The sequence below is a fragment of the Musa acuminata genome, chromosome BXJ2-6, assembly GCF_036884655.1.
Source record: "Musa acuminata AAA Group cultivar baxijiao chromosome BXJ2-6, Cavendish_Baxijiao_AAA, whole genome shotgun sequence".
In the NCBI taxonomy this organism is placed as follows: domain Eukaryota; kingdom Viridiplantae; phylum Streptophyta; class Magnoliopsida; order Zingiberales; family Musaceae; genus Musa; species Musa acuminata.
In genome coordinates, this window is record NC_088343.1 from 42,177,847 (window position 1) to 42,198,249 (window position 20,403).

General features: G+C 38.0%; 2 protein-coding genes across 3 annotated transcripts; both read left to right on the forward strand.

The window, feature by feature from the left end:
- Positions 1 to 734: 734 nt before the first annotated feature.
- On the forward strand, positions 735 to 5,694 carry LOC103989599 (uncharacterized). Of its 2 annotated transcripts, none has more exons than XM_065114550.1 (10): positions 735 to 1,207; positions 2,915 to 3,101; positions 3,238 to 3,371; positions 3,466 to 3,578; positions 3,705 to 3,834; positions 4,348 to 4,497; positions 4,589 to 4,744; positions 5,125 to 5,204; positions 5,302 to 5,351; positions 5,429 to 5,694. In XM_065114550.1, the coding sequence occupies exons 1-10, from the start codon at positions 845 to 847 to the stop codon at positions 5,566 to 5,568; spliced, it is 1,503 nt and encodes a 500-aa protein (XP_064970622.1). In that variant the 5' UTR covers positions 735 to 844; the 3' UTR covers positions 5,569 to 5,694. The 2 variants fall into 2 exon arrangements, with proteins under 2 accessions (XP_064970622.1, XP_009406760.2); XM_009408485.3 differs by having other exon boundaries at positions 736 to 1,207; positions 3,711 to 3,834.
- Positions 5,695 to 7,475: 1,781 nt separating this feature from the next.
- On the forward strand, positions 7,476 to 17,483 carry LOC135615701 (nuclear matrix constituent protein 1b-like). Its single transcript, XM_065114551.1, has 8 exons — positions 7,476 to 7,820; positions 10,871 to 11,080; positions 12,661 to 12,914; positions 13,283 to 13,553; positions 13,643 to 13,726; positions 13,849 to 15,785; positions 15,924 to 16,260; positions 16,900 to 17,483. Exons 1-8 carry the CDS (start codon positions 7,626 to 7,628, stop codon positions 17,041 to 17,043), a joined length of 3,432 nt encoding a protein of 1,143 aa, XP_064970623.1. The 5' UTR covers positions 7,476 to 7,625; the 3' UTR covers positions 17,044 to 17,483.
- Positions 17,484 to 20,403: the final 2,920 nt, after the last annotated feature.

Here is a 20,403-nt window from a genome sequence, read left to right on the forward strand (position 1 = left end):
AACTTTTTTAATGTGAAATATGTCCATTTTCAACACTAATATTCATAATTTTCTGCATGATTTCCTTGCACATATCATCAAGAATAATTTATCATTATATATATATATATATACATATATTTCAAAAGATCATTATGATAAACAGTCAATTTTTAATCTTATTTCTTCCTAATGCATCCATATATTGCATTCGAATGCTAAAAAAATATACATTGAAAATGGTACACTAGACAATATTATAGATATATCCATACTGAGTCATTGTATGAAGCCCACAGAATTGTTTATATTATTGTGGAAGATCAATGAATAATTAATTATTTAAAAAATCCATCCTAATCATGATCATAAGATTTTGTATCAGGCAAAGGTCAATGGAGCCTTCAGGTCTGTTTATGTTAAGCAAAAGGTCCAACTTCCCTAATAGAGATTATTATTGGGTCAACTACAATATAAGATTAATGGGCTCTAAATGGGCCTAAATAGACTCAGCCCACATTCCTTAATTTGTCGGCTCTTATTAATTTTAATATATCACTAAATATTAATTATATTGATCAATATTATTCTATATATATATATATTAAAGATACAAAATACCTAAAATATTTGTAAGATGCTTACCACTAATGGGAATTAATGTCGCTCTAAGTGTCTAATGATAGTAAATAATATCCGAGTAAAATCAGATCAAATAAATTGCATAAAGGACGGATTTATGAAGAAGATATGTAAGATTGGAGGAAGAGAGAGAGAGGGATTCATCGCATCCACTTTATGGTACAACCTTCATAAAGGAGAGATTTTTATCCTCGGTCCCTTCTTCTTCTTCTTCTTCTTCGGAATGAGGAGGTTCGCCACCACTCTCGTCCTCGTCTCTCTTTGCTTCTTCTTCGTCTTCCCCTGTTGTCGGCCGCAGAGGGGGAGGCCGCGGTTGCTGGAGCGGTTCGCGCGGCCCGGCAACCGCGCGCGGGCGTACCAGTACGAGGAACGCTACTTCCGGCAGTCGCTGGACCACTTCAGCTTCGCCGACCTCCCGCCCTTCGACCAGCGCTACCTCATCGCAAACACCGGCGCGTGGGCCCGCCCCGCTGGCCCCATCTTCTTCTACTGCGGCAACGAGGGCGACATCGAGTGGTTCGCTGCTAACACCGGCTTCGTCTGGGACATCGCCCCCCGCTTCTCCGCCCTCGTCGTCTTCGCCGAGGTCACCACTGCTACCCCTACTCGCACTCACCCGTTTCCCTGTTCCTTGTCGCACAATTTGATCTCGATATGATCCCCTTCGAAGTCGATTATTTTGGTACGTAAGGATCGTTACCGATTGTTAACCCTAAAAGAACAACTTTTGGATACTAATTGGACAAGAAATATATAGAAAGTGCAGTAGTAAGTCCGAACATGTAATGCGTGTCTTTCACACATGACGTGTCACAATTTGATCTTGATATGATCCCGTTCGAAGTCGATTATTTTGGTATGTGAAGATCGTTTACCAATTGTTAGTATTTCCAAAAACCTAAAAGAACACCTTTTGGATACTAATTGAATTAAGTTTATATGGAAAGTACAAATACTAATTACTAAGTCTGAACATGTAAGGCACGTCTTTCACGCATGACGCAACCTCATCCACAATTGAGTTATTGGTGAATACCTCCTTGTGGCTTGATAATCTTTAGGATATTCCTTGTCTTGCTCACTGAAGGATTAAGACTCTAAGTGGTTTGGTTATGTATTTATGTATTCGATCAAAGGTGGATATATATGAGACATATACCAATGACTTGGGCTCCATATCATGTTTTATAAATATGTTTGGACCACATATCCCAACACATCGAGCGAATCTTTGAGTGCCTCCGTATAAGATCCTGTAGTTCTTTTTAATTGCTTGGAATGGGCTAAGGGTACCAAGGAAGGGACAGGCTGCCTTCGAAATATCATATCAATCGAGAAAGGAGAGGAGATTCAACCTTTTTTTTAAACCTTTAAATTGATGGAATTCTGAGCCTTTTATTTATTTACTTTTTGGCCAAGAATCCCATGATCATGATCATCATGATCTCTTACATTTCAGGGTTGGTCTAATCATTTTAGGAATCCTATTGCCAATAAAGCTAAAAATGGCTTGCGTCAATTGCTTTTTTCTGCATGAATTTTGCCCTCAATAGTTATGGACTTGGCCATCAACTTGGTCAGTCACTAAATCTTCACAATTTGATGATGATCTATGCATAAACCTCATACAAGTTGGACAAGTAACAATCTATAAAGTTGATGTGCGCGACTTATCATCCAAGAAACTAAATATTTTTGCTATGGCTTTTCAATCAAAAACAAATTATCATATGTATGTTTAGGCCTCATATGCCTGGGTTGATCAATCTATTGATTCCTCGTATTTGACTTAGCTTGCCACAATCTTGTATTTAGCTCATGTTTAATCTCAATGTCCGTTGTTGATTTTTCTGTTAGAGAAGCTTGCTTTTAAATCATAATTTTGTCAATCGGATTGAAGATGCTTCAGTCTCTCACTCATCATATGCAAATTCCATCAAGTTTGACCCAAGATCTCTCTGATACTATATATTAACAATGTGAACCGGAAACTATGTGGATTGTACTCCAAAGATGGAGTACTCACGAGATAGCGGAGTTTTACGATTCTCATGGATATGGATATTTCTTAGATGTCCTATATTTTGATACTAGAACAATGTAACTCTCCCCTTCTAATATTTCTCCTTTCTTTTTGAAGGACGATTGTTTAAGGGAGCACCATTTAAATTTGTTCAACCAGCTGCTTCACCTGTGTTGCACTTAAACGATGGTTCAACTCATGGTAGCATTTGTCAAAATAACCTCAAGTTTCAGATAATCTAATATTCTTGGTTTTCTTTGTATTTGACAGCACCGGTACTACGGGAAGTCAATGCCCTATGGCAGTAAAGAAAAAGCATACAAGAATGCTGAGTCTTTGTCTTACCTTACAACTGAGCAAGCACTTGCCGACTTTTCAGCATTGCTTACCGACCTGAAACGTAATTTGTCATCAGAAGAAAGCCCAGTGGTCTTATTTGGTGGTTCCTATGGGGGAAGTAAGTCTATTTTTCTTCTTTTTTTATTGAAATGATTTCTTAGCTATCTGTCAGAAGGGTTAGAGTTTGTAATAGTTTTCTCTTGACGTTTTCCGAGAATTTAGTTTCCACATTTGGTTTACTGCTGCTGATACAGTGTTGGCTGCTTGGATGAGGCTGAAGTACCCGCATATTGCCATAGGTGCACTTGCTTCCTCTGCCCCCATTCTTCAGTTTGAAGACATCGTTCCACCTGATACATTCTATGATCTCGTCTCCAACGATTTTAAAGTCAGCATATCAAATTTTAATTGGATGCATACATACATAGTTACATGTTGTTAACATGCTTAGTCGTGTGATCTTAGCTTATAACTGATTTCAGCGTGAAAGTTTGAGCTGCTTTGAAGCTATAAAGGAGTCTTGGAAGGTACTTGAAACTCAAGGGGAGGATAATGATGGTCTGCTCAAACTCAGCAGAGATTTTCGCTTGTGCCAGTAAGATGAGTTCTCCGTGATCTAATTTTTTTAAAAGATTCACACCAAGAAGAGGCTGGCTTGCTGTTCTCTGTCTATGGTGTCTATTCCCTTCTAGCTTGCATGATGGTTTTATGGATTAATGAGTCACAGGAACCTCAACAATACTGAGGAACTTTCAGACTGGTTGAGTTCTGCCTACAGCTATCTTGCTATGGTGGACTACCCATACCCTTCTGACTTTATGATGCCATTGCCTGCAAACCCAATAAAGGAGGTTAGTTGACACAATAATCTGTAATTTGATTGTTAACAAGTTCTGCATTCTTTTCTTAATAATGGTATAGGATTGCTGCCGAAGGGGAATCATGAGAGAGAAGATAGAGGGGCATGGGCTGAGTGGGACAAAGGGTGTTTCAGGGGTTGTTTTTATAGGGTAAAAAACTAAATACAATTGGAAAGAAGGGGCTTACCACCCACTCCATGCATGGGCACTAAATTCTCTTTCATAAGTGGACTGTCCTAAACCAAACGATCCGTATTCCAATCCACTGGCAGTCCATTAGGTACCAGGTGGTTCATGTTCTCCACAGGCAGACCGATACGTTCCGGATGGGCCATGTTTTTGTCTGCCCAATTTGCTGATCCTTGAAGGGAAGCATATAGGGGCATAATAATATCATGAAGTGAATGACCAACATATGGTAGTGGTATATATGGTTGTGATGCATATAATTGATTATAATTGATTTTACTTTTTTGTTTTCATTTATTTTTCCCAATTTTCTAGGTATGCAGAAAAATTGATAATTATCTTGATGGAACTAATGTCTTGGAACGCATTTTTGCTGGAGTAAGCATCTATTACAACTACACAGGAAATGTTGATTGCTTTGACTTGGAGGATGACCCTCATGGTTTGAGTGGTTGGAACTGGCAGGTATATAAGTGCTCCAGTGTATTGTGTTTTAATGTCCTACATGAAAGTCCATGATCTTTGTATAAATTGTCTTCCTTTTAATTATTAACAGGCTTGCACGGAGATGGTTATGCCTATGTCGAGCAGCCAGGACAATAGCATGTTTCCAGCATATGATTTTGATTATGCTGCATATCAAGATCAGTGTTTACAGGATTATGGTGTCAGACCAAGGCCTCGATGGATCACAACTGAGTTTGGGGGTCACGTAAGTCAATTTTGTAATCTGATGATAAGTTGTAAAAGTAGATTTTCTGCCCAAACATGGCTACGAATCATATCTACTTTCACTGAGATCGTGATGGTTGTGGTAAAATCTAGGAAAGGCAAACTATAGTTTCCTCATGATGCTTCAGCTGGCTGTATGACTTTCCATTAGCTAATTCACGTGAATAGCTTGTGGAGGGACTACATGACTATGTACTTCCTATGATGACATTTATGCTAGTCTTAACATTTTCAGTATTGTTTTTAAGTTATTTTACACGGCTATGAACCTTACTACGTTGAGAAATTTTGTTAGTGAATGAGCAATCGCTACTTTTAATCAAATTTAATGACAATCTGTCAACCACCCCATTTTGAAAGGATATTAAGACGGCATTGAAGAAATTTGGCAGTAACATCATCTTCTCAAATGGATTATTGGATCCTTGGAGCGGTGGCAGGTAAAGCACTTGACATCTGATTTTCCTTGCAATTTATATGTTGTGTCTATACTTTTATCGTGTATGAGCTTGACTGTTCTTTCATTGTGCTTTCCAGTGTTTTGCAGAACGTATCCGAGAGTATCATAGCACTTGTAACCGAGCTAGGTAATCTCTTTCCTGGCTTGCGTCTATTAGTTCTCCGGTCAGAAAGTTCTCTTTACAAGGGATTATTGGTTTCTCAGGGGCGCATCATATCGATTTGCGTGCTTCAACCAAGGAGGATCCTGACTGGTTAGTGGAACAGAGGAATACAGAAATCAATCTTATCAAAGGTTGGCTATATGATTATTATCAGGAGAAAGCATCCTACTATATATTGTAGTTCCAATGATCTCTAAAACTTATAAAAGAACTGAAACGGCCACGACAGCACCGTCTACATGATGTCACTGTAGACTTTGTTAGACTGCATGCAGTGTAACCAATAAAGTGACATTTAGTTTGTTCCTGTCTGTGCTGCATGAACTGGAATGTATGTAGGGTTTGGTATTATGATGCGTTCTTAGTGCTAATTCAGATGTGATGATATAGAACTCAGGTAGACTCGATGGTAAGGAAACTTGGACCAGCTCTTCTTGTAATGCATATTTTTCATGTTAGTCATGATCAAGGTTTTAAATGCCCAATATCGATTTTGAGAGATGTGTACCAGTCTTGATATACACATTTTGATATTGGTAAGTTCGGATCGATATGTATCGATCCGAGGCACTGATATAATGCCTTTTGTGGTCCATGTTATATTATTTAGAGCAATCATTTCTTCTCAGTATTTTAGCTTTAGCTTTGGGGTCCTAATAACTTTGAAAAGGGAAGTAGCACTAGTTGAGAAGAAAGCTTTCATGGCAAAGTCATGGAAATCTGTCATTATAGCCACTGCTTACACTTTAGTGTGGTGTACAGCTTCACTTTCCACTTCACTGTGGATATCAAATGATGCCAGTGTGTGCTCAAGTTTGTGGGATTCCTTTACTATGATCTGTTCTTGCATTATAATAGTGTGAATTTGTGGTCCATGGAACAGCTACAACTCCACAGTAATTGGAAGCCCCACTGGGACCTGAATTGGTCTGAATGGATTCAGAAAAATTTCAAAAAGAAATTAATTGAAATAGATAGATAAAATTAAGATTTATGAAAAAAAGGAACATTCGTGAATTTAGAAATTTATTGAAATAAAAAGATAAAATTAAGATTTATGTTAAAAGGAACATTGGTGAATTTAGAAATGAATTGAAATAGGAAGATAAAATTAAGATTTATGAAAAAAAAAGAACACTCATGATAAGTTCACAATAGAAGGATAGATCAATCTAAATCTATACATCATCAGACACAAAAAATTCACTTTCAAGTTGGGAATAATCAGGGTATGATTTTGTTTTATTAGGCAAAAGATATCAAATTAGGAAAAATGAAGGATAATATTATTATTTTGGGTGATTTTGACCGTGATTTTACGGTCAAAAGAAGCATCCAAAGTTCGCCTCGAGACAGCAAACAATGACAAGCCATTGGCGTCCATCCGCCACCTCATCCGGTTTTCAAATTTGTTTCTATTTTGACCTCTCCGTGCAGTAGGAGCGGTGTAGTGAAATGAAGGCATCAGGTGCAACCCCTCTCGCGCTGTCTAATGGTACAACGGTCATGGACACCGCTGGATCAAGCTAAATCGTTGAGTTGCCCAAATTACGAGGCTATTTAACTACACTCTCTTCCGTCGGAGCCCATGTAATCCAACTGGCACTGGATTTGGTCCACAACACAAATATGCCTTGCTTTCAAAAGCATTCAAATGTGACTCGCGTGCGAACGTTGCATCGTTGTTCGATCCCAATCCCGGTTGTATCGACCCAACCCAAACTCGGTCCGATCGACGATACCCGTCTTACGAACAGATGAGCGGTGGGTCCCGCTAGCGGAAACGTTAAAACAGCCAAACATCGAGCAGGTATGCCGGTGAGTAAGCTCGAAAATAATTGTAGGCCTTACCTGCGATGCGTCGCGCGGTTTGCTTACCTTATCTATCATTGGAAGCATGCGATGACTCTATGTGGTGCCCACTGAGGAAACCAACCAATGGAAGGTCGGCGAGGATTAGTGTCATCCGGGAGGTAACCGCACCGCCGTCTCAAGATGGAAAGCTAGGGATCCGACTCGGCCGAGTTGGACCGGACAAAGCTTTCTCTGTAAGACTCGATTTCCATCTCTACGGAACCCAAATGAGATGATAAAACGCCAAAAGGTGAAAGCAAAAAGCGGTGGGGGAGTCCTCCCGAGTCCACTCGATCGATCTCTCATTTTCTCTCGCTCGCGACGCGTCCGGCTCCTCCGTCACTCGGATCTAGGGTTTAGCTCCCATCGCCGTCCGCCGTCGAGATGACGAGCCCACGGCCGGGAGGGACGCCAGCTTCTCGGGCCGTGAATGCCTCCAAGACGCCCGCGACCGGGGGGACTCCGCTTGGGGACGACGCGATCTGGAAAAGACTCAAGGAATCAGGCTTAGACGAGGAGAGTGTGAAGAGGAGGGATAAGGCCGCCCTGATTTCCTACATCACTAAGCTCGAATCCGAGGTGCTTTTCTTTATCTTTCATTGGAATTCTTTTTCCTTGATTCTTGATTTTTGGGTAGGTACCTGTTTTGATGTCGAGGGCTTCTGGGCATTCAGATGGGGGTTTAGGAGGTGTCTCTAGATCTAGTGTGCTAAACTAGAATCTTGAAAAAAGATTGGCTGTTCACTGCAAATTTGTGGGTTTTATCGCTGATGAACTTGATGAAATTTCTTGTCCTGGAAAGTATGATTTCGACATCGACAGTTCAGGATTTTCTTACACTTTTTTTGTCTAAGGTTTTGATACCTGTGTTGTACATGGTTCCTAGTTGTTCAAATAGGGTTTTGGAGGTAATTTTTGCCAAGATTGTTTTTCCCCTGGTATTGTCGTGATCGCAACTGTGAGATAGCTTTAGATGGACTCGCTGGGAACACTGCTCATACTGAATCTTTGTTAGAGTTTAGGGGGTTTACACTTTAGGAAGCGAAATAGAATCTATTGTTTGACCGCAAAACCCTAAATTATCTGTTTCTATTAATATGAGCAAGAATGATCTCCATTGTTCACTTTGCAAGCCATATCTTTGTCACGTTTTCCACTCAACTAGATCAGTCTGGAAGTTCACGTGTGTGCTGCATGCCTGTTCAAGCTTAGGAATGACAATTTTTATCGTTTGTCATGTCATATATGCAGAAAATTATTCTATCAAACTAATATGTCATACTATCCGTTAGGAGTATCAGTTACTACCTAATGGCTATGCTCAAATTCCGTTAGGGATGGTTCTCCTCAGTTGTCTCGTCTTTCATGACTCTTCAGGACTCGAACCATTTTTTATGCTTGGTCACAGGTCTACATTCACTGTTTAATTGTTGGCTCTAGGTGTTTGATGCTATGAGATGTGGATAAGCTTTTAGTGGATACATATGTATGTTTTACCCTTTTTAGGGACGACAGCAAATAGCTAACAGCAACTGTACTATTAATTGCTGGATGTCATTTTTCAGCTGTTGAGAAGCTAGGCAAAGATATCACATAACAAAAGGGCTGGTACATTGAAAAACAAGTTTTATCTAGGTCCTTGTGATCAGCAGCTCAAAAAGTATTAACTTTTTTTTACATGTGCTGGGAGTTTGAACATCAATATCATGACTCGTGCTTGTACTATATTGTTTATGAGTATGAAGGATGATGTCTTTTATCCCTGGTCTGCATCTTTTGGATTTTCTTCACTTTTTTTAATATTTAATCTTGTGCAACTATTCATGATGCATATAAATACTACTGTTGTCCTATCCCTTGTAGCCTAGCTGACGTTCAGCGGGACATTTTCAGATCTGTGTTTCGTAGAATGAACTTGTCTGTACTGTAGTCTTCTTTGAAAAGAACAATTTCCTTGCTTATTTTATAAGAATTAGATTGTTTTACTTTGTGCTACGATGCTTATGGATGGCTAATCTTTTTTTTTGTTGCTATGTTAGTTGTGTTTTAGATTACATTTGTCATTGTGTCAGTTGATGGTTATTTTCCTCAATGGAATAATGTGACACAAGGTATTATTGTGATGTAGTCATATCCAGTGGTTGTTTATGGCTCATGACCAGCATGTTTTTATCACTGTCTGATTCTGGACTCTTTATCTTTTCATTCTTATGTTATTCATCTTCAATTTACTGGGAATAATATATAAATCAAATAAAATGTTACGAATTTCTTTGTCAATTTTAAGCAGCAACAACCGGTTTCACAATTTCAGCCTTTCAATAATTATTTCTATTAGGAACTTTTGCTTGCACATATTTCAAACAGATTGGGCTCTTTCTTTCCTAGTATAAACACTAACTGCCTTATCCAGTTCTGTTGTGACAATTATTGATTCTCCCTTGTTTTGAAATTTTTATATCTTGGGTACCATCCTTATTGGTTGACTGCTAGACTGGTATGTGCCAGTGGCCATGCTGAGTGTTGGCTCAAAGCCTATTTGAAAGCTAAAAACCAATTAAACCCATGTCATTGGTTTTCTCCTTCAGTTGGACTAGGCTTGTTGGGTTCTTGATCTGAGATGACCGGTCTGTGGCAAATTTGTGATAAAAATTAAGTTGTATATAGTAACTTTTCATGATATTGGCTGATTCTGGTATGATACGTTTGAATTTTCTTGGTATATGTTCAGAATAAATCTAATGTTGTTAGCCAAGATCTCGGTTTGTAGTAGAAATTGATTCTTGACTAGAGTGGCCAATTTGATCAAGTCTAGCCAATTTTTGACAGCCTCAGAAAATGAGAACACAGAGGGATGAGGAGGAAAAGTCAAGTGAAGAAGATAAAAATGAAGCCTGTGATGATGACCATTAACAACGGTAGGAGATGCTATTATTATAATATTTGCTGCCCACCACTATATAAGATAGAGAGGAAAAATATAGTGAGAGACAAAGGGTGAGGGTAGAAAGTAGTCTCTAACCACTTAAAAAAAGTGTTGATTTTGTAGAGAAGGTAGGTGTTTTGTTCCAAAATTAATCCCAAATTCTGGATGTGCTATCAGCAATGGTTTGAATTTCTTTTAATGTTAGTTTGATATAATTAGTGTTTTTTGTAATGAATGTAGTTCCTAAAATATCTTTCATTATTCTCTGCAGTTCATAATTCTGCTGTTACAATCCAACTGGTTTAGTCAATTCCAATGGCTTTATTAATGAGTGATTCTGATCTGGATAACTCTCTTGTGAACTATGCTAACAATCATTACTTAGATTTGGAATATACCATCTCATTTCTCTTTACCGCATCTAGAAGTTTCCAGTCAAAATAATTTGAAATGTGACTAAATGTTTTTGTGCGTGTTGCCAGTTGCGGTTTGTGTTTTCTTGACTTGGATTAAAGGTGTCATTTGGTTCATGCTTTATCAATTCACCTAGGACATCTTTCTTTCTTTCAGAATATGCAACTGTTGCAGTGCATGAATTGCGATACAAGTTGCACCTTTCATGTATAACAAAAAGTTGAAATTCTCTGTCAGCAAGTGTTTATTTGTGCTGTTTTTATTATTTTATTTGCTAACTTGATTGTAGATCTATGAATATCAACACCACATGGGGCTTCTTATTTTGGAGAGAAAGGAATTGGTTTCTAAATATGAACAAGTTAAAGCATCATCGGACTCTGCTGAGATTGCATACAAGCGTGAGGAAGCTAAACGGTCATCTGCTTTAGCTGAAGCACGAAAACGTGAACTGAATCTTGAAAAGCTTCTGGGCATTCAGAAAGAGTGTGTTGCAAATGTAAGTATATATGTCATGATGAATAAGTATGGAATATTTACTCCATGTAAACATAACTGATAGTGTTGAAGTTGCTCATACTGCTTGAAGATATACATGTGAAACAGAACATAAAGTATAAAGTAGTTTATGGTCCATATGACTTGGAATAGTTCTTTGTTGTTCCATTACTGGCTTCATTTTATTTCTGTAACAAAGACAAGTAGTCATCCGTCCATGTCTCTCATTAATACTCAAAAGAACTCCTTCAAGCACATCACATGGATTAACAATTTGAATTGTTTAACAACTTGTTCATGGTTTGTCAAAACTCTCTCCAGTTAAAAATTTATGGCCAAAAATCATGTTCCAATCCCCAAAAAGTTGCATTTCTAGCTTCACAATATAATGGATTATGCTAAAGCTTTTGCCAGTATAATTTCGCTGAAATTCTAAAAGCTTTGAGATTCTTACATATTCTTATTTTTGTTATATCTTATCTTGGTTAAAATGCAGAGGATTGCTTAATCTCCTCAATGATATACCCAAGAATGGTACTGCTTAAACCAATGCTAGATCTTAAATATTTTCTGGGTTCCAGTTGATATTTTGTGTTGTAATCACTTAGAAAACTTACTGTCAACATTAGAAATTTAATTTTCCTTTTCTTGTCCTGTATTGAGACATCTCTTGAACTTACTGTGCATATTAGTCATCAGGTGAATGCTGGTGCACTTATCTTTTTATGTTATTTACCTGCATATCTCTTGTGCTTTTAATTAGCCAATTCTTGTTAAATGGTTTCATATAAAAGTTGCTGCTTTAAATGGCACCACTAGTGCTTACATAGAATTTAATATTCTTAACTGTTGTAAAGGAAGACCATTTTTTTCTTTTCATTAAGGGTGCTTGAGTCTAGGTTTATTGAAATGGCGAGTACCAAGCAACTAATATTTTGAGATGGCAGCTTTTTTTATGGTGGGCAGCTCAGTCAGTTCATATTGTTTGGTTTCAAGGGACTTTATAAAGTTAACTACACATTTTTGGGTTGCAAACTCTGTTACCGAGTATGACCCAACCATAAAATAGAAACTGTACTGACTCAGGCCTACCTGATTTGGTTCAGCCTTTTGTTTTAGTTTTCAAGATGTATACTATTCTGAAAATATTTTACTTTATGTGATTATTGTTTTACCTAAAATATGTGGCACTTCAAAGGACTAAATATTACCATATTAATATTCTTTTAATATTTTTTAATGTGATCTACTACATTAATATGATAGAAGTTCCATTCACATTTATTATATCTTGATACAGCATTTGGTTTGGTTTAATTTGGATTGATTTTTGACCTGGAACCAAACTGAACTGAGAGTTGTTTGGTTTCTGACCATTCAGATGAGAATATGATCAAGCAATACAGAAAATAAGAGTCAGAGCATACCATATAATCACTGGTTCTGTTCAGTTTGGTTCAGTTCATTTTTTGGGTTAACTGGTTCAATTGCAGAGCCTCTCAATCACTGTCCATTGTATATTTCATATGTTCTTTATGGTTTTATAATAAGAATATTGAAACATGTGATCATCTTATGTAGATTGAGAAGGCTTTGCATGACAACCTTGTTGAGTCTGCTGAAAGAAAGCTTGCATATGAAAGCAAGATTGCAGAAGCTCATGAAATGATGACTGCTGCACAAGAAAAGCTTGATGAGGCTGAAAAAAAGCTACTTGCAGCAGAATCTTTGCAAGCAGAAGCTAACCGAACACGCAATACTGCAATAAGAACATTAGATGATGTTGAAGCTCGTGAAGATGAACTTAGGAGGCGTCTTGCTACTTTTAAGTCTCAGTAAGCTATTTCATCTGGTTTTGCTGTATTCATCTTTCATATATTGGCTCTATGGCATTATGGTGATTATGAAGTTCAGCAACTATGCTACTACATATTTTGCACCATAATAATTTTGTTGTCAGAAATTTAAGACAATTCTCCATCTTACAACTTGCTGTTCTAATATATCTGGATCTGGAATATGCTTGCAAAGCAGTGGCTCTTGTTGGTTGTTCTACTCGAGTATTGCTATCTGCAACTGATCTTGTTATTTATTGTTGAATTACATTGGTCCAAGATGAACTTTACGTATGCTAAATCCTGTCATTTAAATTTTACGAGGATTCTGTTTATTTACTGTATCCTAAAAATCGATTATGTTACAGGTGTGATGCTAAGGAAAACGAGATCAACATTCAAAGACAAGCTTTATATGAAAGCCAGAAAACTCTTCACCAACAGCAAGAGAGGTTTCTAGAGGGGCAGACATTATTAAATCAGAGGGAGGAGTACATTTTTGAAAGAACAAAAGAGTTAAACTGCATTGAGAAAGAACTGGAGGAATCAAAAGCTAATATTGAGGAAGAATCCAGAACTCTTAAGTTGGAAAGGTCTAACTTGGATTTAGAAATAGCTGCTCTCAGAAATCGGGAGGAGGTCTGCTCCTTTCTTCTATATAAATGAAATATGACCTTTTCTTTTTCTTTTCTTCAACAGTTTATTCTAATATTTGCACATTGTTGCAGGTCATTGTTAAGCGTGAATCTATGCTTGATAAAAGAGAGCGTGAGTTGCTTATATTACAGGAAAAGATAGCATGCAGAGAACATGTGAGGTCTTTTTTGGTTCTAAATTATGCTGATTTTTTAAATTTTGTTTTTCACACTGTAAATAAATCTCCCAAGCCTATGAATTAATTTCTTTCAATATGTTGTGCTGGTTTTGTCTGTAGGATGAAATCCAAAGAATCATGGAGGAACATCAAAGTATCTTGGAAAAGAAAAAAAGTGAATTAGAAGCTGATATTGAACGGAGGCACCTGCCGTTGAAGAATGAATTGGAGACCAGAAAAACAGCATGCGAGATTAGGGAGGCTGATCTCTGTTCAAGAGAAATTTCTCTCCAGGAAAAGGAACATGCTATTGAACTGCAATCATCTGTGTTAGCCAAGAAGCAAGAGGATGTGGCTAACAAATTGAGACTACTAGAAGAAAAAGAGCATAATTTAAGTTCTACAAAAAGAGAAGCAGAAATTGAGGTTCAAAATATGCAGAAAGAAAGAGAGATCTTTCTCAAAATGAAAGTGGACCTTGAGAAAACTAAAGCCGTCCTCGAAGATGAGAAGAAAGAAATTATTCTTGCAGAAGAGAAGTTTGAGATTACATTAGGAGAGAGAAATGAATTGCTGCTTCTAGAAAATAAACTTAAAGAGGAAATCGATAGTCTCAGAGCTCAGAAATTGGCACTTGTGGCTGAAGCTGATATACTGAAGGCAGAAAAGGAGAAGTTTGAGATTGAGTGGGAGACGATTGATGAAAAAAGAGAGGATCTACAGAAAGAAGCAGAAAGGATTGATGAAGAGAGAAAAACTTTAGCCCAGTATCTCAAAAATGAACATGATAGCATTAAGCTGGAGAAAGAGAATTTACATAATCAGTTCAAGAGAGATGTTGAGCGCTTATCTTGTGAGAGAGAGGAATTTATATGCGAAATGGATCGCCAACATTCAGATTGGTTTACCAAGATGCAGCAAGAGAGAGAAAATTTTACCAAAGATATTGGTATTCAGAGAAATGAATTAGAAAACAGTATCAATGAAAGGCGGGAAGAAATCGAAACTTACTTGAGGGAAAAGGAGGAATCATTTGAAAAAGACAAAGTTAAAGAACTTCAGCTTATAAATTCTCAAAAGGATGTGATTGTAAAACAGTTGGAACATGTTGCATCAGAGATGCAGAAGCTTAACACTGAGAGGCTGGAGATTGCTCAGGATCGTGAACAAAGGGAAAGAGAGTGGGCTGATATAAAGAGATTTACTGAAGCACTTGATCTTCAATGTGAGAAGCTGCAAAAGCAGAGGGAATTGTTGCATGCTGAGCGAGAAGAAATTAATCAAAAAATTCAACAGCTTAAGAAATTGGAGGAATTGCAGATTGAATCTGAAAATAGGGCTTTGTCTGTGATGCAGACTGATAAATGTGATGCTCCTGTTGGCAAAAGTTGCCAATGCATTAATGGTGCAGATCGGCATATTGCCACTCCTAACGGTGTCTCTACCATGAAGTTGCTTCCTCAGGGTACTCCAAATCCCTCAACCCCAACATCTGTCACTAAATCCTGGATTAAGAAATGCACCGAGGTGATGTTCAAACATTCACCAGAAAAAGATTCTGACACTGGTCATGAGGAAAATGTGGAGAGCAAAATGTTAGCCAAATCCAGGGATTTTAGATTTTCAGAGATGAATCTTCAAGGGCATGGGAATTTTGCTGATGGTAAAGAAGTTAGTGTCCAAGAAATGGATAATTTTACACCCAAAAGAACAAAGTCTAATAGGCAAGAGAAAGCAAATGGACAAGAGATCAAGTGTGTAAGGTGTAATTTTGATGAGCAAAACATGATTTCTGATGCACGACCTGTTGCTAAAAGTGCTCAAAGTCCATCCGAGGTAGGAGCGAACAGCATTAAATTTAATCAAGCATTGGAGGATTCTGGACAGAAATCTAGAACACTTTTCAGTAGCATCAATTCATGGATATCACGCAGAAAGAGGTCAAATGACATGTTATCCCATGATCATGCTGATATGGACTCGGAACCAAACCCGAAGCAGCAGAAAAGGCCTCGGCAAAATGGAAATTCTGATGTTGAAGGAGACTCTTCTAATGGGTATGTCTTCCTTTTTTGCTTACTTTTTCTCTTTTGGTGATTAAACATAGACATAGGTTAAACAGATTTGCTAATTTGTTATTAAGCTACAAATAGTTTTTTTATCATTCTCTCACTTTGTTCTTTTTCTATTGAAAGTTTGGCTGAGCAACAGCCAAACATAGATGACGAATGCGAGCCAGTATTGCGCAACCAGACTTCAGGATGTGAACAGCTGCATGCTGTAGCCTTCAAGGATCAGCAACATGAGAATATGGTGGTTCCAAATGCAGAACCAATCGAATCTTCACAACACAAATTGGCAGTGTCAAATTTTGACATTGTCGAAAATGGAAATTTCTGCAAATTTGAGCATTCTTCACTTGCTGGTGTTGGAGCAGCAACTAGTTCAGATGCTAATGAAATTTCTATGAAAGATAAACAAGTATTCAACAAAGAGCACATAGCCAGAAAACCATCCCAGGAGACTAGTGTGGTAAGTTTGGTTCTTAGTATTTGGTTTCTTTAGTTGGGTCTTTCCAAGGTTCATGACTTCTCTTCTTATGGAAATCTGATATGCTTGACCACCATATCTGAAGTTTTAACATTGCTTCTGAATAATTTATAATCTGCCATGCAAAATAAAATCAAGAAGATGATATTGAATTTATTTTTTAAAATAAATTATTTTTTTTTATGAATATAGAGTAACTAAGGTCAAGCTTTAGAAGGATGTTATATCCTTTAATGTTAACATCTCATTGTTTCTGTAAATTCAGATGTAGACTGGATTACTTGAATCCTCTAAAGAGTTATAAGTTTATAAACATTCTTTTGTTGCTACACCACCATGTTTCGTGTACTTAAATAAGTTCATAATATATTTCATTCTACTAAGTACATATTCTGTTCATTTTGGTGATTAATGTTCTTGATATAAATCAAGTTACAGAGCGTGATGAATGGTGTTTTCCTAATTGTTCAAAGGTTTTTGTTAAGTTTGATGTGACAATCTGTTTGCAGTGTTGAAGTTGACATATCATATAAATTACTAGTTCTATGTGAAGTTATGCTATTTGATTTAAGCATTATTTTCTTGTCAATTCTCACCCTTGCATGTGATCTTTCATGTCAGTCTGCGAGTGATCTTATTGTCGAGGATAATGACAAACTTCAAGAGCAAGATAGGTACAATGAAGTACTCGATGAATTAGAAGACGAGGATGATGGCAGTGGTCTGTCTGTCAAGGAGAAGATATGGAACTTTCTTATAACATGATGACCTCCTTACCATGCATACATACTGTAGAGGTTAGATGTTTAACTTGCATGCTGAACACTGTAGCTTTTGTGAAAATGTTTGTTGTTCACTGAATTTTCTGCTAATTGATCACCCATTATAGGAGTTTAGGATCTGCAGTCTAGTCAGGTTTGCTGGTCGAGGCACAGAACATTGATAATGTACATTGGGTCTCCATGTGATGGTCCTATTGTCAGTCATCATGGATCCTTTTTTCTCGGACACCCTTGTCTTGGTCCCAAACTTGTAAATGGTTTGTTATTGTGCAGGTTTTGTAAACATCTCCCGTCTTTCCATTGTGCATTTGTAAGGAGTCCTTTGACACCGTAAACTATCCATTAGGTTGTGTTTAACAGTAGGTTGATGTGTTTCATACTTGGTGGTTTTCATGAGTATGACAATATTTTGTGGTTGGGTCCCACTTGTTCTTGACTGGTCTAATTTATCTAGTTTGTCACTCTTTCACAGCAAGAAATTCCCCTCATGGTGCTGCAACTGTATTGCTGAGTTGGACCCCTGATATCTTCTTCTATATTACCATTAGCAAATTAAGACTTGGTAAGATAATATCCCTAGTGCTTTGTTCAATTTTCTTTCTGTCCAATCCTCATTATAGATTGGGTTTTGCATATATATATCTTTGCAAAGTTTAAGATTTTTAGTGGAACCAGTGCGAGAATGATGACTCTGCAATTTTGGCCTCATAGGATATCTGGAGTGGCAAGTAACAAAAAAATACAACAAAAATATATGATAAGTGAGGAAAAAATAATGAGTCTTGGTTGTGTTTTGATTACAGATGTTTGAATTTTTTAATAAAAAAATAGAGGTAAAAAGATTGGACTATATTTTGTGTATAATGGAAATAATCAGGTTCATCTGCAGTAAATATTATCGTGGAAAGATGTCGTCTATTTTTACTGTAAAATAAATTCCTAAAAATGTGTTTCATCGAAAATTTTTAATTATGTTGCTTCAGGTAGTAAGGTGATATAGGAACAACAACGGGGTGGGTCGTTTTCGGGTTCGGGCTGGGGTTGGGATAAAATCCACGTGCAGGTTTACAACTTTTAATTAATTTACACAAGATAGATAGAAAGGACTCGGTTCGAAACTGTTGTTTTCTGACTCTTTGTTAGCTTATCCATACAGTTTTCAGAACAGATTAAAAATATTCTGAAATTAAAAATAAAACAATAGAATAACCTTTAGCAATAAATCGACCCACCACCGCCACCGAGCGAGCGGGCGCGGTTGGTGGCGGTATGCGCGGCGGCGTTCGTTCCGTTTCCCCATGTTTATAGCATGCATTGGCAGCCTTCTCAACGCTCCAACACACAGAACACGCTCCAACACAAAAAACAAAAGAGGTTGGTGGTGGACTTGCACCTCTTATCCCCCCTCCTCCTCGTGTAATAATAATAATAATAATAATAAACTCTCTGTCTCTCTCATAATGTTACTGTTGCAAAATTGCATCATCAAGTCCACAAGTGGCCCTCCGAGCAAATAGTAGGTAGCAGCGGGGCAGCAGAACCAAACTGTTTGCTTCCGCGTGACATCAGCATGGATGCAGACAAAAAGGACCTTATCTGGAACAATCCTGATGAGCCGATCCCCAACACCAATAATTGGCATCGTCAGCTTCATTTTTCCATCGCAACCCGCGGTTTTCGGGCTGTGGCTATCAGTTCTAATGGGTACTGCTCTTTTGACTGCCCCACGGAAGATACAGAAGCACGGCTCCTTCTCATCCTTTTTCCCATCACCTTTTGTAGCAGAGTTCGAAGTTGTACTCATAGAGAGAGAGAGAGAGAGTGCACCCATGTCAAAACGAAGAACCATAATATCATCATACTTACTCGATAATTCTCATCTGATTGATGATTTCGTACTCTACCTTAATTTAGTGTACTAATATGAGTTTAGATATTAAGTTTGACTCAAGATAATCTATTATCTAATTTGGTCACAGATCGACGTGTCATGTCATAGATAGGATTAGACGATTATTATCCAATTAATAATTCAAATTTATGAAATTAATAAATCAATCAGCGTACCGATCCAACAACAACGACAAGCGATGTCCGGTCTCACATCATCGTCAGTACGATAATTCAGTTGATTTATACCCCCTATGATTCTACTACTCGTAGACTTACTGATTCGATAGATTCTTCTCCAAACAGTTCGGCGTTCTTCTTCAATCCTCGTCGCTCATTACTAACCCTATACGACGACAAATTATATATACAATATCATTCGATCGTACGATCCTTCTCCGTTTTCATGAATCCAACAACGGTGCTCATCGCATCCATCGAGCTACAGAATTTTCTCTCGTCTTGGAGCTCGATGCCACGTCGCTCTCACCGCGACACCATTTTGGACCGTCTCGTCGAAGAGTCTTCTCCGAGTTCAAGTTTCTCGGCAGAGCTCTCTCTCTGGCCATCGGATAACGTAAATGAATACGAACGGGGGCTAAGCTATCTTATAGACAGAGATCGACTGATCGATCGATGGGGTGCTGTCGAAAAGGTTTGAATCACTGCTCGCCAATCGTACATGGAGAGGTTGATGTGTCACTCTCGCTAAAGCTTACCAAATTGCGTAGTTAAAAATGTGGTGGCGGGCTATCTACGAAAGGCAAACGAAGGGAAGAAGAAGATGAAGATGACAGATAGCCATGGAGTCAAGATGTTGTCCACTGCATTCCTGCATCGTGTCAACGCATCATTGCTCGGTTTCATGATATTAGATATATAGGCTCGATTAGCATTTGGGACCCACCCCCTCATCCCCATGCCATTTCTTGTCTGAGACGCCATCCCTAAACCCTCGTCGAGAATCCAACTCTTCATGGCATCCACCCATTGGGTTAACCCAACCCACCCAGATGAGGGCAAATGCTTGCTTCGAAGGAACGGCACACCAAGATAGCCCTGCAACATCTTTGTCCCATGCTGTTGTACCCATTCATCGGAGCTCTCCGGTATTGTAACATGTATCCCACATGCTATGTTAGCTGGTTTTGGACTCACTGTGTTGGGCTATTATACTTAGCCGCCAAAGGAAAATTTTCTTCTTGTCAGACGTTGCTATTAATTACTCCTCTCTCGATCTTAATGCAAGCATATAATATAATCGAGTAGATCTCTCTCTCCTCTCTAAAATGTAACATTTCGTACAAATTAGATTTGACACCCTAACAGTTATAAGGGGATCACACAATTTGGCTCTCTCTCTCATATTAGTGGTGGATACGATGTAAATATATTCAGGTCGTCGTCGGTGTCACCCTATCATCACTGCAAGGATGAGCAAGTGAGGTGAATT